General features: G+C 44.8%; 1 protein-coding gene and 2 pseudogenes across 1 annotated transcript; 1 reads left to right on the top strand and 2 right to left on the bottom strand.

Moving 5' to 3' along the window:
* Positions 1 to 2848: 2848 nt before the first annotated feature.
* On the bottom strand, positions 2849 to 4361 carry LOC113918456 (annotated as a pseudogene).
* A 2269-nt stretch (positions 4362 to 6630) lies between these two features.
* LOC113918451 lies at positions 6631 to 23228 on the bottom strand (annotated as a pseudogene).
* LOC113917624 (aldehyde dehydrogenase, mitochondrial-like) lies at positions 23212 to 24914 on the top strand. The gene has a single exon (XM_035721882.1). The coding sequence runs from the start codon at positions 23227 to 23229 to the stop codon at positions 24790 to 24792; it is 1566 nt and encodes a 521-aa protein (XP_035577775.1). The 5' UTR covers positions 23212 to 23226; the 3' UTR covers positions 24793 to 24914.
* The last annotated feature ends 1288 nt before the right edge of the window (positions 24915 to 26202 follow it).

Here is a 26202-nt window from a genome sequence, read left to right on the forward strand (position 1 = left end):
CAGAAGTGCAATTGCTGGCTCATAGGGTAGCTCTACTTTTTAACCTTTTGCGGCACCTCCACACTGTTTTCCATAGTGGCTACACCAGCTTGCATTCCCACCAACAGTGTAAGAGGGTTCCCCTTTCTCCACAACCTCTCCAACATTTGTTGTTTCTCGCCTTGTCAGTTTTTGCCATTCTAACTGGTGTAAGGTGGTATCTCAATGTGGTTTTGATTTGAATTTCCCTGATGGCTAGTGATGATGAACATTTTTTCATGTGTCTGTTAGCCATTTGTATGTCTTCTTTAGAGAAGTGTCTGTTCATGGTCTTCCTTTAGAAGCAGTAGAACCTTCGGGGCACCTGGGTGGTTCAGTCGGTTAAGCGTCTGCCTTCGGCTCAGGTCATGATCCCGGGGTCCTGGGATCGAGTCCCACATCAAGCTCCCTGCTCAGCAGGGAGCCTGCTTCTCCCTCGGCCTCTGCCCCTGCTTGTGCACTCTCTGTCTGTCTCTCTCTTTCTCTCTCTCTCTCTCAAATAAATAAATAAAATCTTAAAAAAAAAAAGGAAGTAGTAGAACTTTCTTAGACAGGACAGGGAGTCCGGTCCTGTCGCGTTGCATCCACCTGGGTAGCATTTAACTCTGTGTTTATTTCTGGGCTGATCTCGGACCTTTCCCTCTTAGCTAAAAGGACCAGGATGGACCAGGGAACTATGGCCACTCCAGATTTAAGTAACCTGGCAAAGCAGCTTGCTGGCACCCCAGATAAGTCACGTAGAGGAGGGATTGCTGAAATTTTTAACGTTCAACTCCGGCAAATGAAGGCCCCTAAACAAAACTGAAAGACTAGTTTCTGCTATTACTGCAAGGTACCAGGACACTGGGAAAGAGATTGTTACACTCTTCAGGCACGTGCTTCAGGCACCTTCAGCCCACTAGCCACCCTCTCCCATGTCCCCCTGATCTCCAATGATGGGGTTCCGAGGAACTACAGGGGCTCTTCCCAATCCTCCCTCTTAATCAACTAGGGCAAAGCACTCCCCAGATTGGGAATGAACCTCTCTCTATCCTTACTGACACAGGACCTACACTCTCGGTGCTTAACCTCCCTGCTATAAAGCAGCCCCTGCCTCAGAGTACGAAAACAGTTCAAATAGAGGGGTCTCTAATAAGCCTCAACAGGTTCCTGTCTCTGAACTTCTTCCCTTGTGTCTAGCCCCTTTGACAGATACACACCCTTTTCTTCTTGTTCCCCTGCCCCTATCCGTTTACTGGGCTGAGATTTCTCAGGTACGTATCATACCAGACTTACTCCTCAAAGCAGGAAGAAATTATAGAATTTGACAATAAGAACCAACACGGCCAACAAGGGGAAATAAGTGGCCCTTGGGCACCTTTCCTATGCTGTGTCTCTGATGGCAACATAACCGGGTCTGAGGGTGCTGATCATTCATTCCTATTAGATCAGCTGCCATTGTCTTTCCATGGGAAAAATCGTCAACTGATACTGGCAGACTCCACAGTGTACCTCCCATCAAGATTCAAATAGATCCCTCAAAACCTCTCCCCAAATTTACTTAATACCCTATGAATAAAGGAGACCTTCAAGGCATCAATCCCATAATGGATTACAAGACTCAGGTCCTCATCATCCCGTGCGCTAGTCACTGTAATGCACCTGTTTTCACCTCTGTACTCAGAGAGTACAGAGAAAGAAAAGACCGGAGAAGCAGGATCACTTGGGAAAGGACCCCAACAGCTGAGGATGGAGGTTTGTCCAGGATCTCCGAGCAACAGATAACATCGTTATCCCTCAGCACCCTGTTGTTCCCAAACCTGGAATGCTACTGACATCCATTCCCATGGAAAGCACATTTTTACCCCTGTAATTACCCTAAGCAGTGCATTTTTTTTTTTTTTTTTAGTATTCCAGTTGATAAGGATAGCCAATAACTTTTTGCCTTCACTTGGGAAGGATGGCAATCCACCTGGACCGTAATGTCCAGGGTTCACAGGACAGCTTCCACCTGTTAAAACTCTTGGCCATCAGGGGACATACGTTTTCCAATGAAAAAAAAACTGCCGTTTACCCAGACCTGGGTTAGATACTTAAGGCATCAGATTTTGCAATGAGGACTACATTTGGAGCCTGATGAATCCTCTCAAGACTACTAGCTACTGACGGGTTACGTTTGACTCCCCATGACAATTTATAGGAAACTCCTCTAAGCAAAGCAGATTTTTCATGGTTTCCTGATGGTTCTTATTTAAAGAATGAAGATGGTAAATATCTTGCCGGTGTGCCATTGCAACTCCCTTAGAAGTCACTTTGCTCCCGAAGGACTTTCGGGAGTAAATGAGTACTCAGAGAGCACAGAGAAAGAAAAGGCCGGAGAAGCAGGATCGCTTAGGAAGGTTGCAGTGATTCAGAAATGACAGGCAAGTGTCTGTTGTAGAGCTGCGATGGAGGAGAGGGCTGGGGACTCAATTTGTAGGACAACCCTAGGACCTGGTCAGTGATAATCAGGAGCTGAGCATGGTGACCTCCAGCATCCTGGTGGGTGGATTGGGGTCTGTGGTCAGGATGATTTGGGGAAAGTACATGAGTCACCTGGAAATGTCTTAGATGTTTGGATGGGGATGAGGGTGGGAGTGTGGAGGGGTGGGATTTGGGGAGACATGGGAGGTCATCAGGAAAAGGAGAGGCAGCAAAAATATCTATGTGTATTTAGAGCTCTGGGAATGTTCTAGGCAGGTCACCCGATTTTAGGGCTGGACTAAGTTTGAATAGTGAGGAGTCTACTAGTCTGAATAAAATTCCTGGGAGAGAGGGGGAGGGAGAGGGAGAAGGGTCCAGGAAGGAATCCTCAGGGTCCTGCACCTGTGAGTGGCATGGAGCGAGTAAAAGGCCTCTCTGAGGAGAGACCTGAAGGATAAGACCGAGGCAGTCGTGAAGGACCGGCGGGGCAGAGGGCACTGCTGACTGCAGGACGAGTGTGTGGGAGTCCTGAGGCAGAGGGCTGTCTGTCCGGGAGGAGAGGGGCCAGGGGTCTGTAGATGAGGTCAGAGAGGCAAGGGGCCAGATCAGGGCAGAACCACCACAGCTTGGGCCCCTGCTCAGGCTCACCTTGGGGTTTCATTAGAGGCAAGAGTTCTGTGCACGCATCTCGGGGACCAGAGAAGTTTGTTTTCATGGTCATTTCTCCTTGAATATGAAACGGTGTGGGATCAACAGCTGTTAGGGGAGGAGGAGAATAGATTAAAAAGTGGTAGCCAGGCGCACCTGGATCACTCAGTCATTAAGCATCTGCCTTCGGCTCGGGTCATGATCCCAGGGTCCTGGGATTGAGCCCCGCATCGGGCTCCCTGCTCCGCGGGAAGCCTGCTTCTCCCTCTCCCACTCCCCCTGCTTGTGTTCCCTCTCTGGCTGTGTCTCTCTCTGTCAAATAAATAAATAAATAAATTTTTTTTAAAAAAGTAGTAGCCATCTGAGAAGATCCCATGAAGTGACAGTAATATATATACATGTATATGTATTTTTTTGCCTGTGTAATCTGGTGACTTCTCTATAATTTCTGGATCAGTGAACCCAGTGTGTGTGTGTGTTTTTAACTATGTTATGTTAGTCACCATACCGTACATCATCAGTTTTTGATGTACTGTTCCATGATTCATCGTGAACCCAATGTTACTTATGGGGTGCGTTGATGCTGTGTAGCTTTGTAATTTGGAGGCAATGGGAAGGATGCACAATGAGATATTTGTGTATCTCTCTTTGCAGTTTGTTGTGTATTGCAAAATAGGTTAAACATTCACCAAATGGTCACATCCAATCAGAGAGAAACTTGCAAAAATCTAGTGATTTACCTGAAAGTCTGATCCATGGCAATGCCAAGAGGCTCTGGCTGGAAAGGCTTGCACCCCCAGAGGCTTCTGCTCTCCTGTACCTCCAATCTGACCTCCTTCCCTAGGGAGGCCGTTTTAGATCCCGTTGGAGCTGTGGGTCCCAGAGTAGTGGTTCAATCACCACCCCCAACCCACCCTGGGAGGTCCCCTAAGGGAGGTTTCCTGCCCTACATGCTCCCATGTTTTTACTGTTGAAGGCGATGCCTGAGTTGTTGACCAGCATGGCCAGGGCCCCGTACTCCTTGTGCAGGAAGTCGTACAGGGCATAGATGCTCTACAGGGTGTCGATGTCCAGCAGGTAGAAGTGGGGACTCAGGCCCCCGACCAGGAGCTGCTGCATGACCACCAGCCCGGCACCTTGTCTTGGGACATAAGCACCACATCCCTGGGGATTTGCTGGCACAGGTCCCTCGGGACAGCCAAGCCAATGCCCTTGTCCCTGGTCACCAGTGCCAGGCAGGTGGCTGAGGACATGGCTCCATGCAGGTCATGCAAGGCCCTGTCTGGTGAGAGAATCGTGTCGTGGGCCACACCAAGGGCTTGTGGTGCAGAGGCCAGGCCACAGTCAGAGATGCCAATAGAACTGTGTTCTAGGAATCAGGGCTGTGCCTCCTTGGGCCCAAGGCCCTGCCTCAATCCCTCCATCAAAGGAGAGACCAAATGTAAGAAGTTTTCCTAACGAGCCTATACCAGATCCATCCCTCCTGGGGCTGCACCCCGACCCAACCAGAACTTTTCCCTCTTAGGATCTCAACTCTGAGCCAAGCAATGGTTTGGGGAATACAGATGTGCTCTCCGAAACAAAGGTCGTGGGTATGGGTTACTAGAGTGCTAGAGATTCATAGCATTCAAGTGAACTATTTTGGGAAAAACCTTAGAGGGAGAAAAAAAAGAGAGCTGAGTAATTGTCTTGGGAATGTGCCCTTCCTCTGCAGAATGAGAATGGTTGCTTTCTTCTAAAACACAGTGAAATTATATGTCCAGGGAGACTGCTTCTCAGGCTACAGATCCCTTTGCTTTCTTAAGGGAAAATCAAGAGGGAGAAATCATTCCTGTGCTGAGACTTGGCTGTGGGCAGGGCTCCTTCGCCTGTGTGATCCAGGGGGCTCCCAGTGCAAGTGGATGTTTGTGTAAATTAGTGTGAGCCAGGCCAGTGATTGGAATGTTTTATTTAATGGGTACACATGCATATGCTTGTTACAATGCCTGCTTTTAGTCCAACCTCATAGTTAATGAGTCGTATAGATAGTTTGGATTATTTTTAAAGTATCAAAAAAAGGGGGTCTTTGTGATACCAGGTTACATTTCCAAACTAGCAGTCGAGATTCTATGGTCTTGACCTAGACATGGGTCAGTTTAGAAATACAAGCTAACAAGAAGGAAATTAACAGGCTTCTTGAAGGGAAAATTTAAAGGAAACCGGATATTTATTTTTTATTTTAGTTTATTTTTTAAAAGAGTTTTTCAGGAATCTCTGCATTCCACTTGGGGCTTAAACTTACAACCCTGAGATGAAGAGTCCCACGCTCAAACATTTGAGCCAGCCAGGTACCCCAAAGGAAACCTCACATTCAAAATAAAAAACTTCCCCTTGCTTGCATGGGCCTTCAGTTTTCATTTCTTTTAGCCTGAAAACCCCTGGTGAAGAGTGAGAAATAATCATGAGAGGAGAGGAGTCTGTACCACATGGATGCTTCTGTGAGGGGAGGGAGGTGGTGGGCATTCACTGAGCCCACGGGGGGCCAGGCTTGGTGCAGGGCAGTAAGAACTTCCCCTCAGGGCTATGGATGTGTCAGGCCCCACTACAGGGACTCATGATGGAGGACACTTTGCGCAGCCATTGTTTTTAGCTTGTCCACCTGTATCAGTTCACTTACTCTTCACAGCAATCCTATGTCGTTTCCTCCATGGTACACTTGTGGAGACTGACATACAGCAACATGCAGGATTTTGCTCAAGGTCACCCAGTAAGGTAGCAGAGCCAGGACCTTTTAGTTTCTAGATGTTTGTGTTGAGAGCTTTCAAAGAGGACAGTGGGAAGAATAGTATTGTGGACACCCATGAATCCACCAAACTAGCCTCAACAATGACGAATATTTTACTATCGTTTTGTGTTCACCTTCTGTTGATATTTTTCTGAACTGTGTTCATGTTACAAACTGGGTGACCCTTTATCCCTACTTCAATAACACATTCACCTTGAGGAGATTTGACAATCATTCTTTCATATCCATTGATACCAATCCACATTCACTTTTCCCCTTGTCTCAGCTTGTCTTATGGATGTATCTTAAGCACCCACTCCCATTTCATACTCACAATTGTTTTTCCCCCAGTGAGTTTGATATTTAACGAGACCACAGAGGGTGTCTATCCTTCATGGGTCGCCCATGTCATAGTAGAGGCTGATAAAGCACAGAGGCTGGCCGGGGAAAACCAGCCCCATTCATGGGTTAATATATCATCTGTGGTGACCTTCAAGCTACAACAGCAGATTTGAGTAGGTCCTACAGAGACCATTGGCCTTGCAAAGGCAAAAATACTTATTATTTGCCTCTTTCACTAATGTTTACCAAGCCCTGAGTTAAATGTCCCTTTTGTTGATCTACCTTAGGGTTTGTTGTTAGTACTTAGTGTACTAAAGGGTGATTTTTGGGCTGGTTGCCATAAAACAATCTGCATACATGTAGAAAAACAATTTACTTAGAATTGTTTATTTCTTCTGTGATGTCCATTCATTATTTTCATCAATTCCACTTTTTCTCCTCTTATATCACAGAAGAAATCACAAACTTCACAGAATTAGTGGCCATTTCAATGTGAATATGCAGTAAGGATAGTGGTTCTTTTGTTTTTAGTTTTTGTTTGTTTGTTTGTCTGATAAGGATATTGTTGACAGTGTAACAGTTTTTTTGGTCAGTCGTGGTGGGATTTGAGATGGGAGCCATGAAGGTAACTGATAGAGCGGTCCCCATTGTTCAACTTTCTTCTCCATAACAAACTCCCCATGAGGCTCCTCAGCATCAGAGGGCAAAAGGGCCAAGTAGACAGGGGTCTCTGCTCCTTCTGGGCTTTTGATGGCTTTAGGCTCTTTCAGATCTGTTCTCACCCAACCAGGGCAGCAGGCATTCAGGAGTATTTTGTCTCCTTTCCTCTGCTCACTCAGGTTCCTCGCATGGATTCTGGACAGGACCGTGACACCGATTTTTGTCACTCCATAGGCTGTATCAGACCAGCCTCCTTCCTGTGCACGCCTTTCTTTGTGTCTTCCACGAACTTGTTCATGAGCCCCACCAGCTCCTCTTCTGTGATGGCCTCACATAAACTTCTGCTGAAGTTCTGGGCTGCACTTTTTTAAGGGCTACAAGGCTTATTACGCTAGACACATTCACCCACTCTGCCTAAAATACAACATAGACAGTCATGTAGAATGGCATGCCTGAGGATGATGCATACCAAAATTGCTGGTATTTTTCCCATTTGGGAGACAATTACTAGTCTGCTATGAGTGGCGATGAAGACTGCCTCTGCAAATGAAGGACACGATACAGTCTTGAACCTTGTTTTACTCATCATGTCTCAGAGGATGTCAGAGAAATGATCTAATGGGACTGAGCAGTGCCCAGATGCTCCATAAAGAAAAGAACGTGCTTTTTACAGGAACACGCTAAACAGAGTGATAGGAGACATTCAGTGTAGTCATGAGTAGAGAGCCACTTTTCCTCATTGGTCCCTTTGGGACCATCTGAAGATCTTGTGGTTACTTGGGCAGTGCTCTATGAATAGGTGTCTACTGAACAACAAAGAGCTGATCGCTTAACTGAGGGTCTTTTGAAGGTAAACAGACTGCATCGGGTTTGGTAGACTGTCACTGTGCTCTAGGTAGGTAAAAACAAGTCACCTCAGTGGGCTGAACTGCATGCGGGTTTTCTCCTTGTTGGTGTTTTTATTGGCTCAGAAGGAGTGACTAATGTCCTGGCAATATGGTCACGGAAAGGAGCCGTGGAAAACGAATCTGTTAAATGGACGCTATTAAAAGAAATGATGTTGGTGCTACAACATGGATGAACCTGGAGAGCATTATTCAAAATTAAAAAGCCAGTCACAAAAGACCACTCATTATATGCTTCTCCATACATGGGATGTCCAGAAGAGGAAATGAAGGGGGGAGTGTAGATTGGTGGGTGCTCGGGGCAGGGGGGATGGGGGAACGGAAGGCTGATAGCTAAGTCACAGGATCTCCCTGGGCTGATGACAGTGTGCTAATCTTGAAGCAGTGCTGGTCCCACAACTTGGCCCGTCTACTAAAATCCACTGAGTTGGATATCTGAGATGAGTGAAGTGTACAATACATGAATTGTGTCTCAATAAGCTGCTAGAAGTGTAAAGCACTGACATAGTTCTCACTACCTCTATTTTGAAAATATAGTTAGTATTGGGGCACCTGGGTGGCTCAGAGGGTTAAGCGTCTGCCTTCGGCTCAGGTCATGATCCCAGGGTCCTGGGATCGAGTCCCACATCGGGCTCCCTGCTCGGTGGGGAGCCTGCTTCTCCCTCTGCCTCTGCCTCTCTCTCTCTTTCTGACTCTCATGAACAAATAAGTAAAACATTTAAATACATATATATATATATATAGTTAGTATTTATAGCAATGAACTTATATTGACATGTGTAATTGTTGACAGTTTTTATATTTAAAGGAGTATCTGTTTTTTTAATATCTTTTTCAAACTAAATGCATGGTATAATTTAAAGAGAAAATAGAAGAACAACAGTTTATCACTTTAGAGAGCGTATCCTTTAAATTCAGGACTATGAATTTCGGGGAATGGGGAAGAAAAGCCATGGAATGTGGGAGGAGACGTACATGGCCTAGATACCGATTGCCTGGTTAAAAAGGTGGTGGGCACCTGGTGGTTGTAGATTCTTAACTTTTTTGTGGCTCAATTATTTCAGTAAAACTCTTTTTTGAAGAAAGGATTAAAAGAGAAGAGTCAGTCTACTATGCCTCTGGCCTGAAGGTCACATTCTTTCTCGTTTTGTCCCTCCATGCCAAAAAACAGAGCAAACACGGGCCTCTGGAATGTGTTCTGCACCCACAGAGAACTGGTGAAGTCATTCAAGATTGTTCTTTGTATCCTAGGTTGTGAAGTATGGGAGGGGAGGGACAGTATTTGCTTTTGGTTTTCCTAGCTAGGGTTTCTCTCAGATAGTCTCCCCAAAGACGACAAAGTCCTGGTAACAAGGGCACAGTGGCTGCCAGCCCCCCAACTAATGGAAGAACTCTCCTATTTCAAAAGGCAAGAAAACCCTGCTTTCACATTGAGAAAGTCCTTGCATTTCCATGTGCATTTCCATGTCCATGAAGTCTAGCTTTAATTTTTTTATTATGTAATGTTAGTCACCATACAGTAGTACATCATTAGTTTTTGATGTAGTGTTCCATGATTCATTGTTTGTGTATAACACCCAGTGCTCCATGCAGTATGTGCCCTCCTTAATCCCCATCACTGGGCTAACCCATCCCCCCACCCCCCTCCCCTCTAAAGCCCCCAGTTTGTTTCCCAGAGTCCATAGTCTCTCATGGTTCGTCTCCCCCTCTGGTTCCCCCCCTTCATTTCTCCCTTCCTTCTCCTAATGTCCTCCCTGCTATTCTTTATGTTCCACAAATAAGTGAAACCATATGGTAATTGGCCTTCTCTGCTTGACTTATTTCACTTGGCATCATCTCCTCCAGTCCCATCCATGTTGATGCAAAAGTTGGGTATTCATCCTTTCTGATGGCTGAGTACTATTCCATTGTGTATACGGACCACCTTTTTTATCCATCCATCTGTTGATGGACATCTCAGCTCTTTCCACAGTTTGACTATTGCGGACATTGCTGCTAGGAACATTGGGGTGCATATGGCCCTTCTTTTCACTACATCAGTGTCTTTGGGGTAAATACCCAGTAGTGCAATTGCTGGGTCATAGGGTAGCTCTATTTTTAATTTTTTGAGGCACCTCCACACTGTTTTCCAAAGTGGCTGTACCAACTTGCATTTCTGTGTTTCCGTGGGAAAACCATGGATGGGACTTCCTACTCTGCCATCTTGCTGATGTTACTCTTCAGATTGTTTTTGACATAAAGCTGCAACATTTACTCTTTGCTGGGTCTCCAGCCTGCTGGTCTACCCTGATGATTTTGGACTTTCCAGCCTCCATAACTGTGAGAAATTCCTTAAAGTTCCTTAAAATAAATCTCATACACTCTTTCCCTCTCTTCCTCTATGTATGTGTACACACACGCACACACATGCATGCACCCTATCTGTTCATTTCTCTCTCGAGATTCTGGACTAATTGATTAATACTTATGGCAAAAGAATAAATAATATTCTATATTGCAAGAGATGTTCAAGTTAGGATTTTGAGCAAAGGAACTTATCCTGGATTATCTTGCTGGGCCCCAAATGTTATCATGTATACTCTTATAGACAGAGGCAGAGGAAGTTTTGAGGGAGAAGAGGAGGCATGTGACCATGGACGCAGTAAGTAGACTGATGTAGCCACAAGGAAAGAAACACCTGCGGCCACAAGGTGGAAGAGGCAAGGAAGGGTTTTACTTTTCTGGGGCTACCATAACAAGTGATTACAAACTGGGTAGTTTAAAACAACAGCCATCTATTCTCTCAAAGTTCTGGAGGCCGGAGGTCTGAAATCAAGGTGCTTCCAGTGCTGTGCGCTCTCCAGTTTCTAGAGAAGATACCCATGTTCTTTGTTTATTTGGGAGTTCAACCACATTTGTGACTCAATATAAGTTCTGGGAGATTACCCTAAAGAGCCCTCAGGTAAAAACCTCTTGCATTTCTTTCTGGCAGCTCTCCTTAGGATTACAGGTTGTACCAAAGTATTGCTATTGAAGAACAAAAGAGTTCAGAAAGTTCCTTGTCTTCAGCAAAGGAACACACACAACCAGCAATTATGTCTCTTCTTCTGTGAGTGCTCTTGGTCCCTGTCCTAGTGTTACTACCTCTCCCTACACATAGAACATGCTATCGAGTGGTACAGGACACTGCTGGCTCTTTAGGCAGGCCAAGAAAGGAGAGGCTACCATATGGACCTCAGTCTAGGAGCAGGTGACTTCGAAGCACCTGCAAGAGGGTTAACTGATTCTTGCCCACCAGTGACCAGTATAGTTTCCTAAATGCAGGATCTAAACAAGTGTCCATCAGCTGGAAAGAGATCAGGGGGAAAGAAGTGGTGGGAACAATAGGGGTTTTATGCTCTACAGTTTGAGTATCATAATTCAGGATAAAGAGGTTGATGGTAGAACCATGCATTCAATGTGATGATATGATAAAAGCAATTTACAAAATTGTTCTGTAACTTGTTCTGGAATTCTGAAAAAAGCCAGATTATCTCTGACTTCTGTTTGAGTTCTGTCAACAGAGCCCCAGGCTTCTTCCCACTGGGCTCAGCAACAGCTTGCTTGGTTTTGTGTTCCAGGAAGATAAGACTATAAACAGTAAACTGTTTAAGCACAGACTATTTCAGCAACGGATCTAATTTACAAATGCTTGTCAATCTCTGCCCAGATCCCAGTCCTAGTAAACTCCTGCCTTAAAACTCCCCTAATTCCTTACTAAAAACAAAGAAACAAAACAAAAAAAGACCCTTATAAAATCCAAGTGCTCAAAATATTGAGGAGATAATTTGATGAATTCATTTGGTCAGTGGAACTTTTGCCTGACAAGTTTCTAATAAACCCAGCTTGTGAGATTGTTTTTCTCAATCAAAAAAAAATTTTTCTCCTGGTGGTTTTACGGGGAGCTTTAACAGACCTGAAGGTCCAGTGATATCTAGCCAAAATCCCCTCATCCATTTTGGCCCAAGACCCCACATCAGTAACCCCCTGAGTACCCTGATCTGAGGTCCTCAGCTCTCAAAGCCACTGAGTCTCCAACATTAAGTCTGAGTTCCCATTCCTTTCCTGTGAACTCTCTAGCTGCAATTATTTTAATTCAATCATTATCCTTCAGGAATTGTTCAACTTTCAGTAAATTTCTATTCAAATTCCTTGTTAGAAAACTGACAAAGCATTTATTTACCATTTTTTGTTCTTTTTGCCTCTCATGTTTTCTGTCTATAAGAGGAAGCTCTAAGGGTAGGGGGCATACATAGGTCTGATAAGTCTACCTCTAAACTGGCCCTGAGGATAAATGAATAAAAGGTCTTATTAGTCTGGCTTCCTTTCTTAGACATCTTTTTCTTGAGTCACCCATCAAAACTTTACAACAGCTTTCTTTAGTTTGGTCTACATGTAAGAAATTGCTTCTAGAAAAGATCTCTCACCATACCCCATCTTCCAGGGCCATTGATTTATCATTTCAATGACAGGAAATGGCTCAACTTCAGGTTGAGGGGCCCAAGACATGGGTTATAGAAACAACACTTCCTACTGACTCCTCGCCAATTCCACATGGATTCACCTGCTAACGAATACATCTACAATTCTTCCTGGCAGAGATCTGGCTGGCTACATGTATTCTCACTTAATCCCAACCCCTGCTGCTGTGCCTTTATATGTCACAATTCCACCAAGGGTCGTATGAATTTGCAGGTGCTACTTTGGTGAATTTTTGATATGACAATTGATCATCTAAGGGGTACATTAAAAGAGAGACAAAACAAAACCCCTAATATTTTTGGTCAACACTTTTGACTGATATGAGTAAGTTTCAAAAAGAAATTCAGATTCAAAATTGGACCTTTACAATATAGCTTAGCCAAAGCTAATAAAAAAGGTGAAAAGCTTAAAACTGTGTGTCCATTAGATTCATCATGAGCAAACACATACCATGTATAAATCTACTTCCCCCTCCTCACACCCACATGCCTTCTCTACCTTTTGCTCTCTACCTGGCTCTGACTCTTTTTATTGTCCTGCTGGTCTACCTGAATCACCTAAGGCTCAATAGCTCCTTAAAGTCAGACAACTGGAAACCTTAAAACAGACTTGAAACCACTGTCTGGGTCAGAATTCAGAGCTATCAATGACTATCCTAACATTTTACTGAGAACTTAGAATAGTCATATGAATTTATAATTCTGGACTGCCAGGCCTATATTGACTAATTCACACACTGGTGGACTCCTCAGATGTCAAATCTTGGATGAAAAAAGACTCACTAGGATGAGACCACAGAGAATGTTAGGAACCCTGAATTTCTTAGGACAGTCAGTGGGGTCAGCAAGGATAGAAGACACTCTCCTAAAGATCACATCAGACACATCTTGTAAAGATAGACTAGGTTCTTCCTCAGTTTTATAAACAAGGCAAAGATGAAAGTATGGTCAATTCAAAGACAGATTATTAAGCAACACTTAGCATAGATGCTGGGGTCAATTTCAGTATAGACCTGTTTTTATTGTTCATCAATGAATGAAAACCTTATTGGATATTTGACTAGCAAAAGCAAGTTAGAGTGGAAAATAACTCCCTTCCCTCAACTACAGCACTCAGAAGAATACTTTTAGAGGGGAAGAGATCAAACCCAGAATAAAACTCAGAATAATAAACTTAAGGTTTTCCAACTTAAACAGTGACATGTTTCAGGCACCTGGGTGGCTCAGCCGGTTAAGCATTGATCTTCAGCTCAGGTCATGATCCCAGCATTCTGGGATCAAGCCCTCCATCAGGCTCCCTGGTCGCTGGGGAACCTGCTTCTCCTTCTCCCTTTGCCCCTCTCTCCCACTCATGCGCGTGCTCTCCTCTCTCTCTCTCTCTCTCTCTCTCTGCACTCTCTCTCTCAAATAAATAAATAAAATCTTTAAAAAAAATAAAAATAGGGGCGCCTGGGTGGCTCAGTTGGTTAAGCGACTGCCTTTGGCTCAGGTCATGACCTCAGGGTCCTGGGATCGAGCCCCACATCAGGCTCCCTGCTCAGTGGGAAGCCTGCTTCTCCCTCTCCCACTCCCACTACCCCTGCTTGTGTTCCCTGTCTCGCTGTGTCTCTCTCTGTCAAATAAATAAATAAAATCTTAAAAAAAAAAATAAAAAAGTAAAAATAAACAATGACATGTTTCCCACAGAAATAATTGCTAGAACCATAAACAAGGAGATTCCCAGGAAAGTGAGCTTACAGATACTGCAAGCAAAAGGGGAGAATGGGAAAAATAATTATCCTGTATTAGCCATGAAATAAAAAGAGAAAATTAAGATGCCCAAACAGAAAAACAAGCATCCAATGCCCTATTGTAACTTTAAGTTCACATGGAAACATTTATCTAAATATAAAGGACAAACATGCAAATTTGATTGATGTGGATATTAGGTTCAATAGGGTCCTCAAAAAATTCATGTCTACCCTGAGATTGTGAATGTGATCTTATTTGGAAACCGGGCTTTTGCAGTTGTAATGAAGTAAACATGAGGCCATGCCAGAATAGAGTGGGCCCTATAAAAACTGGTGTCTTTATAAGAAGGCCATATGAAGACACTGAAGATATCCAGGGAGAATCCCATGTAACAACAGAGTCAGAGATTAGGGTGATGCTTCTATAAACCAAAGGGATGCCAAGAATTGCTGACAACCACCAAAGCCTAGGAAGAGGCAAGAAAGGATTCTTCTCTAGAGTCTTCATGGCCCTGTCAGTGCCCTGTTCTTAGACTTTAAGCCTTCAGTATGGAAAGAATATTTTGTTTGTTCGTTTTAAGCCACCCAGTCTGTGGCAATTTGTTATAGCAAACACAGGAAATGAATACAATATGGATACTACCAAACAACAGTGAATGTACCACTAACATACTTCCTTCAGAAGTAAAGGCCAGCCCACCAATCCCCAAATCCTATGTCCAAACACTTAGTTTTCACTTTTGGACTTTAACAGAAGGACATTCCTCCTTTCTTTGTGGTACCTCATCTCCTCATTTAAGAGAGAAACACTCACTATGCCAATGGAATTGCCAGATGAAATGACCTTCCAGAAATTTCCACTTGAAATTCTGAAGATTCCCCTATTTATAATCAGGTTAAAATTAATTTAGACATTAACTTACCACTGCCCTTATGTTTAAATTAACCCCAAATTGAGGAACTCTGTACTGCTTTAGGACAAAGAATTCCGTTGACATTAGGAGAATTATTGGAGCTGAAGTCATTAAGTTACAGATTGATCCATGTAACTTGAAATTTCATGGTACCCTCACAGACCAGAAATTAAAACATAAAGCCTTGTAATGCAAATTATGATAGAAAGAAAATTTATCATGCCTAACAGAAATGTGATGGAGAAATCCAATAGACAAAGCTATTGATTCATCCAGGACTTTGCAGACATAAATACAAAGAGTCATACCTTATTTTTCTGTGGTATTAAACCCCAAACCATCCTATCATTAATGCTACCTGAAATCACTTTATTTAGTCATAGACCTGTCCATTGCCTTCCTTAGCACCTTCTAGATCAGGACACCAATGCCTGTTTATAGAGCTTAGTAAGAGACAAAGTAAGAGACAAATTATGCAAATAGAAAATTCCTCTCTTATAGAGTTCCTACAAGGAAAAGCTGGTCTCCTGAACTATGAATCTACCTGCTGATCTCCACCGTATATTTTACTGTCTGGTGCTCAGTTACACTTGTTGACTTGTGTCAAAGCTGGAGGATACAATCAGACAACCTCATAGGGGTATTTTGGCCAACAGTGGGTCATTGGATGGCCCCCAATGACTGATAATGGATTTGTCCTACAAAAAGGAAGGAGGGAAGGAAGGAAGGAAGGAAGGAAGGAAGGAAGAAAGGAAGGAAGGAAGGAAGGAAGGAAGGAAGGAAGGAAAAAGAGAAGAAAAGAGAAGGGAAGAGAAGAAAAGAAAAGAAAAAAGAAAAGAAAGAAACTTGTTGGCTACTGCTCACAGATTAGACAGTGACTTACCATCTCAATATACTGATGCCCACTGTGAGGAAATTCCCTGATCTTCCTGTGGGACCATTTGGCCCTCTGATTTTCCCTCTTAAGAAAAAGCAGTCTTGGGGCACCTGGGTGGCTCAGTCAGTTGTGCGTCTGCCTTTGGCTCAGGTCGTGATCTCGAGTCCTGGGATCGAGCCTTGCGTCGGGCTCCTTGCTCAGTGGGGAGCCTGCTTCTCCCTCTCCCTGCCCCCCACTCATGTTCTCTCTCTCTCTCTCTCTAATGAATGGATAAAATCTTAAAAAAAAAAAAAAAGTTTAAAAAAAAAAGCAGTCTTTAGACCTCTTAATTCAAGAAGGAGAAAATATGAGCCTCGATTTGAAACCTCAAATTTTAACCTCTAAGGAAAAATTCTGGGCTGCTTTGTTCTGTCCTCAGGAATACCCATTTCCCACTTTAAAGAAGGTTCCAAAAGTGGTGCCAAAAACCCTTCATGCTGTGGTTCAGGGAATGACAGCAAAACCAGACAGTGCCACTAAGGCTAAAGATCTCCTTGCCTGAGAAATTTGTAAGATTGGACAGAGAGTGGATTAAAACAGAGTCATGCTAGACATATTATAGCCTTCTCAAGGCAGAACATGTGCCATCTTAAAGAAAGAATGTCGTACCTCCATCCCTATGGAAGTCTTCTTTGATCTTTAATGTTAATTAAAGAGATCTAGAAAACAAAGATATTAGAAAATTCAGTAATCCGGAGAGTACCCCATATTTGGTTCAACAGACTCCTCAAATTGGGGTAAGATCTGTTTTCTTGGCTTAAACTGGACATACTTGGCTTAGAAGTAGACTGCCAACTCAGTATTTGTCAGTGTCCCATGATCAAATATATGACTCCACAGAATCTTAAATATTGCCCCACAGCTGCTTTATCAAATGATCTTGTTGACAGAAGCAAAATATTGAAACTCAAGTGACCTCCATCATGACTAAGTACTTAAGCCAGTGGCATAGCTCTAGACTGATCACATAGTCCAGGATGTGGTCTGTCCCATAGATACGGTTGAAGTAAAATCCAAAAAGTATGACTGTGAGAAAGGTGAAGCATTTATCTCTTGCCAACCAGATAAACTATACAGAAACCACAAACTTTAAGTACAGGAAGACTGTTTAAGCTGAAACAGCTTGACCATAGTTTGCTTGGTGGCCTTGTATGTTTCCAAAGAATAAGCTCAGAGAAAAACTATTCAGATACAAACTATTTCAACAACTCTCCTAATTTATAAATTCTGACCAACTCCAGTTTAGATTTCAACTTCTAATTTCTTCCTGTGACTAACAATCCAAACAAAACCTTATAAAATTCAATAGTTCAAGAACCTAGGGGAGGCTATTAGATGAAATCCATTCAACCAGTGACTCCCTTGCTTGGCAAGTTTCTGATAAACTTAAGCTTTTGTTATTTCTTTTTTAGTAACCACAGATTTTTCTGATAGTTTCATGTGGGCTCTTTGATAGCTCCTTGGGTAATAATCAGGAAAAAGCAAATAGGACCTTTTATTCCCTTGAACTTGCTTTCCTCCATACTGCTTATCACCAACAATTCTGGGATGGGAAGTATAAGAATGAGGAAGTGGTTTTCTCAGATTGCATATCCCCTTACCTTACCGATTCTCTAGCAAAACCTGCTATGCAACTCAAAACTGAGAAGCACAACTGCAGTAAGCCAGTCAGTAATAGAGGCATGATACATCCCCTAGTAGTGCTGGAGAAAGAAATCTGTTGAAACTACAAGATTATACATCACTACTGCAAACCTACATAGGTAGAAGATACGACAATAAGTTACTATAATTGATTTTTTTAAAACTATGACTTTAAGAAGTACCTCTCCAGGTCACTGTTCCCATCTCTCTCTCCCGTGTGATATTGCACGCTTCCGGGGCAGGTGAGAAGTGTGTGTGTGTGTGTGTGTGTGTGTGTGTGTGTGTGTGTGTGTGGTGGTGATGGTGGTGGTGGTGGTGGTGGTGGTGGTGGTGGTGGTGGTGGTGGTGGTGGTGGTGGTAGGGGGACATGGGAGAAGCATCAGAGGTAGCAACTTCACTGGAGGTGATGTGAGGCAACATGATGTGGGGCCTGGAACTGCTATCACTGTTCACATTTTTGGTGCTGCTAGTGCTATTTCCCACCCCAATCCCATGTTCTAAAGCACTTCTGACCTTCCTGCACATCCATTCCACACTAAAAGCCTTGACGGACAGCTACTACTGGAAATACGACCAAGCCCTTGGCAAGGCCGGTCTTTAATGATAATTGTGAAGGGCAGAGAAGCAGACAGCTTCTAAGAAAGTGTTGGTTCTGTACTCAAAGAGGGCAAGGAGAGATCAAAGAAAGAGGCAGACCACTCCAGATTGTTAGGTGGCAAGTTTAATAAGCAAGGGAACTTATTTACAAGGCTTGTCTTGGGTGGCTGTTAAGATGAGTATATCTCTGCACCCACCCACCAGAATCTTAAAAGTTTTTATGGAGGCCTTAACTGGGTGCAGGCAGATGGCACAGGACAGACAGTCTCCACAACACCTTACTCTCTCAAGGCTATGTCCTTGAAAACAGCTCCCACCATGGGGACGGTGGGACAGAGCATACATTCCAAGGAAAGGGGAGGGATAAGGGGCCTTCAACAGCCCAGGTCTGGCCAGAGGCTCAACCAGTGGTCACATCCCCTCAATGACCTACTCCAACAAAAACCTGTGAGATTTCTCAAATCCTTAGGATCTATGCATTAACTTACATCTCCTCCAAGATGGAGAAGATGACCGAGCATGGGGAAACTCTCTTGGTGTTCAGGAGGAAGACCAGAAGTTTCAAACAGAAGACACAAATCCAGGAGGCAGTTTATAAGAACATACATCCTGCAGGATTCAAGTTGCTGATTTTGGAGAACGCAGTTCTTAATAAAGCTTATGAGGTTTACCTAATGGTATAGACACCCATTCACTACAAGGTGCAGAAAACCTGACAAGGAAAATTACAGAACTCTTAATGCTTTTTGACCAATATGAACTGAAGGTTCATAGGATTCCTATGAACCAAAGGACTCCTGACTCAGCCTGTTGCCATTTTGGTCCAAAAAACATCATGGTTATAGCATTGTATTTGGGACAGTGTGACCTCATCCTCCGAATCAGGAACGTCTATACTCAAGATCTTCAATGCAGGTACTCCAACAATTTATCTGAATTCCAAGGGCCACTTTAGGTGGGTGTTATCAAGACCAGCCTCTGGGATATCTCAGCCTCTCAAGCAATTGTCCCTCACAAGAAGCTCCACACTAAGAGCACGGTGCTCGCTACCCAGAGGACTCTCAGGCAGAGGCCATCAGTGGCCAGCTTCAGCTGGAGCAAGAAGTCTTTGACTTCCCAGCAGGTGGGATCTCACCACAGAACTGGGGTTTGCTGCTACTCTAAGTCAGCTCCTCTGCCCCCATCCAGATGCGCAGGTTAACTTGGGCACAAAGATGACCATTCTTAAGTTCCCTGACTCTATCTCCAGCACCTACTTCCCCACAGACCAGAGCACCAAGGAGTCCTTCTGCCCAGGTCTCCATGCCAACCAGGCTCGTGTTTTCAGCTCTAGTTGGAGATCAGGGTCTTCGGTGCCAAGGAGATTCTAGGGATGAAACCCAGAAATAAAGTGCAGGTCCTAGCTGTGCTGGCCATTGTGAAGGATCCTTCAGGCTGCCTCACTCCCCCGCATGCACAGTCCTGCAACCAGCAGTCAGTGACCTCTGCGCACTGCTCTGGTCTTATCCGTCCCCATGACCGCCAGGCTATCACCAACCTGGGCATGGTGACCTTTGCAGTCAGAGTCAGCCTCCTTCTTGGAGTCCTCCAGGTCACCTTCTTCAAGCTGTTTGTGCTGCTGGCTCAGACTCTCTGTTCTGACTGCCCCAGGGGTTTGCCACCCACCAGGGCTTTGCCCCCATAACCAGCCTGCAGCACAACCGGAAACTTTTCCCACAGCATCTCTAACACCACTGCACATCCTGCTTCTAGGATGCTGTGAACCCAGCCTACCCTTCTCACGTATCAGCTTAAAGAGTCAAACAGAACAGATAAGCCAGGTCCTCCCAGGTACAGCCTCAGAGACTAGCATGCCTCTAAAAATAGTGACACCCACGGGGCACCCGGGTGGCTCAGTCCATTGAGCGTCCAGCTCAGGTCATGATGTCTGGGTCCTGGGATCGGACCCTGCATCGGGCTCCACGCTCAGTGGTGAGTCGGCTTGAGATTCTCTCTCTCCCTCTCCCTCTGCCCCTCCTCCTGCTTTCTCTCTAAGTACATATAAATCTTTCAAAAACTTAAAAATAGTGATACCCTGTGTCCACACCAGAGCTATCCCCAGGACACCCCCTTTCTTGATGCAGATTTCACTGTCCCATCTAGGGATATGTGGCAGTGAATATCCCAAAGATATCTTTGGCTCTTAAATCCATAAAATCTCTTTCAATACATCTGTTTCTGTACTTAGCACACACACCCTTCCATTTAATGGCATTATCTTGAGCCTTCTAAAAATAAGAGGCTTGAGTGGGAGAACAACACCAACAGTCCCATAGAACAGGGTAGAGTAGCATTTCTTGAGCACCTACTATGTGTTTCACCTTTGCTTTTTGCCTCCAATTTGGGATCCTCATAGAGCTCTTCAGCTTTTTGAAAATTTTATTTTCTGATTGGAAATAGGGAGCCACATTTGAGAAAACATCCTTTTAATGTGTGTGGTGCTAGCTTGGGTTTCATAAAAAATGAGTTTACTAGTTCCTGCTAATTGTATCATAACCCTTAAGGTATTCACTGAGAGATCAGCTCACAAGAGTCATAGATTTCTGGTATACCTTAACTTTATTTGGTATGCATCTTGGGTTTGTGGAGTTGGCCCTATTTGGGGAAATCAGTGTGATTCTAGAATAAGGTATTTCACAAAAAGCTAAATGCAAGATACACTTCTTTCTTACCTAGAACAAGTATTGGAGGCATCCAAAGACTAGTAAACTGGGACACAATCAGAAAGTTGTTGGGGAAGGGCGCCTGGGTGGCTCAGTTGGTTAAGCGACTGCCTTCGGCTCAGCTCATGATCCTGGAGTCCCGGGATCGAGTCCCGCATCAGGCTCCCTGCTCAGCAGTGAATCTGCTTCTCCCTCGTACCCGCCCCCCTCTCATGCTCTCTCTCTCTATTTCATTCTCTCTCAAATAAATAAAATCTTTAAAAAAAAAAGTTGTTGGGGAAACTCACTAACCAGGGAGGTGGATGTTAATATTAATAGCTAAGTTATCCAGTGCTTACTAGGTGTGCCTTTTGAGAGATGTTTATGCATTTTAGAGATATTCTTGTATAGTCCTCATAATGACTCTATGAGCTGGTATTACTATAACCCCGTTTCACAGGGGAGGAAACAGGCTTCAAACATAATGGGACTATAAAGAAATCAGTGAAACTGAATGCAACTAGTCTGTGCTGAAGCCTTATCATCATTCCTCCCCCAAGATAAACACACAGGCAAAGTAAAAACCAAGTGTGTGACCGGGACAGACCGGGAAGGGTGAGAGAGCGCCATCTAGTGACCATCCTACTGGTGAGAAGCAGTTGGATTTTTTTTGTTTCTTTTCTTTTCTTTTCTTTCTTTTTTAAGTAAACTCTCTGCCCAACCCGGGCTTGAACTCACAACCCTGAGATCAAGAGTTGCATACTCTACCGACTGAGCCAGCCAAGTGCCCCTGGATTTTTTCTTTTAAGTAGTATTTAAGATATGTACACAAGACAAACAATACAATATTGATGAACCACCACGCAGTTTAAGACTTTTAAATTTTTTCTTCACTTATTTTAAATATATGCACGCCAATAAAAAAAAATCAAAACGAATGAAAGATACACACTCTAAAGTCAGCCTCCATATCCCGCAGGTACCCAGTTCTCCCCAGAAGCTAGTACTGTTACCAATTTCTTGTGTGCCCTTCCAGAGATAGTCTGTTTTTAAATAAATATTTCTTATACACAAAGGTGCATACTACAGGCAAAATAATGCCTTCTCCCCAAGAGGTCCACATCCTAATCCTTAGAACCTGTGAAAAGATTCCTTTACAGGACAAAGGGGATTTTGCAGGTGTCCTTCAGATTAAAGATTTTGAGATGGGGAGACTATCCTGGATTATCCAGGTGGGCCTAATGTCATCATATACTAACCCTTAAAGCTGAGAATTTTTCTAGGTTGTGGACAGATGTGACTACGGAAGAATGGTCAGGCATGCAACATTGCTAGCTTTGAAGAGGTAGGAAGCCAAGGGATACAGGCAGCCTCAGAAGCTGGAAAAGGCAAACAAAACAAAATAAAATAAAAACAATTACGGGCGCCTGGCTGGCTCAGTCAGTTAAGCATCTGTCTTCGGCTCAGGTCATGATCTCTGAGTCCTGGAATTGATCGACTGATGGCACCCTGAGGTTGGGCTCCCTGCTCAGCAGGGAGACTGCTTCTCCCTCCACCTCTGCTCCCCCTACTCCCACTCAAGTGCTCTCGCGTGTGCCCTCTCTCAAATAAATAAATAAATTCAGTTAGCCAACACATAGTAAGTACATCATTAATTTTTGATAGAGTGTTCAATGATCAGTTGCGTCTAACACCCAGTGCTCATCACATCACGTGCCCTCCTTAATGGAATTTAAATAAATAAGTTTAAGTAAATAAATAAATAATTCTCCCCTAGAACCTCCAGAAAGGAATGCAGCGGCTAACACCTTAATTTTAGCCCAGTCAAGACCTGTGTCAGGCTTCCCACCTATGGAATTGTAAGATAATAAATTTGTGTTGTATTAAGCCGTGGAATTTGTGATAATTTGCTGCAGCAGCAACAAAAATCTATGTACACACAACATGGTACTATGCTTTTCTCATTTAGTATATTTTTAAGCCACTTCCATTTCACTACATTTAGAGCTGCCTTATTCTTTTTAATGGATATTTATCCATTCTGTCAAGGACGGTCATGAGGCTGTTTGAGTTGCATACAAATGAGTTCTAAATAAGACTGTGATGTCGTAATTCCCAGTTTTTCTCATCTGATAGCACACACAGATATGTTGCTGTTTATATAAAACGCAGCAGTGAGTCGGAGGCACAGAGGCCATTTACACTGAGCCTTGATAGAAAAGATTACAGTATTTTCTTTATATTACATAATTACGAGAATATAGAACACTAAGGAAGATATTAAATATTGAATGTGTATAAAACTTCTCAAGTCTTTTCAATCTTTAAGTGAGAAAGTTGATTTTCTTCAATTAATTTTTTTTATTTATTAAAAATAAATAGGGCTTGGCCCCACCCCTCACCGCCCCAGCAGCGCCAGCCGGCCGCCGGGCACACACCGTCCTGCACGCCCGCGCCCTCTGCAACATGTTGCGAGCCGCTGCCCTCGCCGCCGCTGGCCTCGGGCCTCGCCTGGGCCGCCGTCTCCTGCCGGCCGCCACCACGCAGGCGGTGCCGGCCCCCAACCAGCAGCCTGAAGTCTTCTACAACCAGATCTTCATAAACAATGAGTGGCATGATGCTGTCAGCAAGAAAACATTCCCCACCATCAATCCATGCACCGGAGAAGTCATCTGTCAGGTAGCCGAAGGAGACAAGGAAGACGTGGACAAGGCAGCAAAGGCTGCCCGGGCCGCCTTCCAGCGGGGCTCACCCTGGCGCCGCATGGATGCGTCTGACAGGGGCCGCCTGCTGAACCGCCTGGCTGATCTGATTGAGCGGGACCGGACCTACCTAGCAGCCTTGGAGACCCTGGATAACGGCAAGCCCTATGTCATCTCCTACCGGGTGGATCTGGACATGGTTCTCAAATGCTTCCGTTATTACGCTGGCTGGGCTGATAAGTACCACGGGAAAACTATTCCCATCGATGGGGACTTCTTCAGCTATACCCGCCATGAACCCGTCGGGGTGTGCGGGCAGATCATTCCGTGGAACTTCCCGCTCCTGACGCAAGCCTGGAAACTCGGCCCAGCCCTGGCGACCGGAAATGTGGTGGTGATGAAGGTAGCTGAGCAGACTCCACTGACTGCCCTCTATGTGGCCAACCTGATTAAGGAGGCCGGCTTTCCTCCTGGCGTGGTCAATATTATTCCCGGATTTGGCCCCACAGCTGGGGCCGCCATCACCTCCCATGAGGATGTGGACAAAGTGGCCTTCACAGGCTCCAGCGAGGTTGGCCGCCTAGTCCAGGTTGCTGCAGGGAGGAGTAACCTCAAGAGAGTGACCCTGGAGCTGGAGGGAAAGAGCCCCAATATCATCATGTCAGATGCAGATATGAACTGGGCTGTGGAGCAGGCCCACTTCGCCCTGTTCTTCAACCAGGGCCAGTGCTGCTGTGCGGGCTCCCGGACCTTTGTGCAAGAAGATGTGTACGCCGAGTTTGTGGAGAGGAGCGTTGCCCGGGCCAAGTCTCGTGTGGTCGGGAACCCCTTTGACAGCCAGACTGAGCAGGGGCCACAGGTGGATGAAACTCAGTTTAGGAAGATCCTTGGTTATATCAAATCTGGGAAGGAGGAGGGGGCAAAGCTGCTGTGTGGTGGAGGGGCGGCTGCTGACCATGGCTACTTCATCCAGCCCACCGTGTTCGGAGATGTGCAAGACAGCATGACTATCGCCAGGGAGGAGATCTTTGGGCCAGTGATGCAGATCCTGAAGTTCAAGACCATAGAGGAAGTCATTGGGAGAGCCAACAATTCCAACTATGGGCTGGCTGCAGCTGTCTTCACCAAGGACTTGGACAAGGCCAATTATCTGTCCCAAGCCCTCCAGGCTGGCACTGTGTGGGTCAACTGCTATGATGTGTTTGGGGCCCAGTCCCCATTCGGCGGCTACAAGATGTCCGGGAGCGGCCGGGGGCTAGGAGAGTATGGGCTGCAGGCATACACCGAAGTGAAAACCGTCACGGTCAAAGTGCCTCAGAAGAACTCCTGAAGAACTGTGCCAACTCCTGGTGGAGGTCAAGGACATCAGCAGCAAAACCAAGAAAAATGACACTTGAACACTAGAAGTCTCGAAAGAGAAATTCTCTCACAAAATCTCTTGATCAAGAAAGTCTCAGGGGTGCCTGGGTGGCTCAGTTGGTTAAGCGACTGCCTTCGGCTCAGGTCATGATCCTGGAGTCCCGGGATCGAGTCCCACATCGGGCTCCCTGCTCAGCAGGGAGTGTGCTTCTCCCTCTGACCTTCTTCCCTCTCATGCTCTCTCTCTACCATTCTCTCTCTCTCTCTCAATAAATAAATAAATAAATCATTTAAAAAATAGTGTTTATTTATTTATTAAAAATCAACAGGCTGTGTGCATGAGAGAGTTGATTCCCATTACTCACAGTAGTTAGTGACGCTCTGTAGAGTCCCTGCAGACACTGCATTAGTAACTACTGGACTATTTCTTAGGGTCAGGTTCCTGCAAGCCTCTGGTAGAATGTTTTCAACCAAGAGGCCATTTGTGTTATATGGATTCATTTGCCAACATCCTTGTAAAACGAGCCAGTTTCATTAACACTGAAAACCTGCTCTTCCACACACGACACGTTTATTTGGACACACGTTGAGCCAGCCAAGAAGGGCATAACAATTCTCCTGATGCCGGGTAACGTGACTGTGAATTTCTTTGGCTTTCAGCCACCCAACAGTGCTCTCCACTGCAATTTTTAATTGTTTTTTAAAGAATAGTCATCTCATAAATCCACACATTTGGCCCCGTTTCTTTCTTCTCCGTTCCATCACACACTATAGGTGTTACTTTAGTACTTTCCAGAGCAGCCTCCTGTACAGGTCTGCACATTTCTTACTCCTTTCTCTGGATGGAACGTACTTTTCGTGCATTAACATTAAACTCACCACCACAGCACCAAAACATGAAGGGTGGCAGAATATGCCACCCAACACTGATTACTTTGAACTGAAGACACTGGAAAACAGCAGGTGCAGGAGAGACTCTGATCTCCCTCACCTGCTGAAGACAGCTCCTCCAAAGGACCTCAGGGTCGTCATCAATCCCCTCCCGGGAGTGTCTTCAGCAGGGAAGACAGAATCTCATCGCAGGAGACGAGACTAGAAGTCAGCACCGCACCCAGACACACTCTGTCCAGAACTGTCGGCCTCCCATCTAGTCTTCTGAGGGCCCCGTTAGCTTTCCTAAAAACCATCTGCTGTGCCCCAAGAGACCTACATCCCCTCCCCTTCCCCCATGAAGATGGCATTTAATCCTGAGTTCTAAGCCACCTCGAGGAGTTACTCATAGTTCCCTATATATCTCCCACCTATACACGAGGTAGATGTGTTAATAAACTTCTGTTTGACTCAGCCATTTGCGACAACGTGGATGGACCTACAGGGTATT

This window comes from Zalophus californianus, chromosome 1 (genome assembly GCF_009762305.2).
Source record: "Zalophus californianus isolate mZalCal1 chromosome 1, mZalCal1.pri.v2, whole genome shotgun sequence".
Lineage (NCBI taxonomy): Eukaryota > Metazoa > Chordata > Mammalia > Carnivora > Otariidae > Zalophus > Zalophus californianus.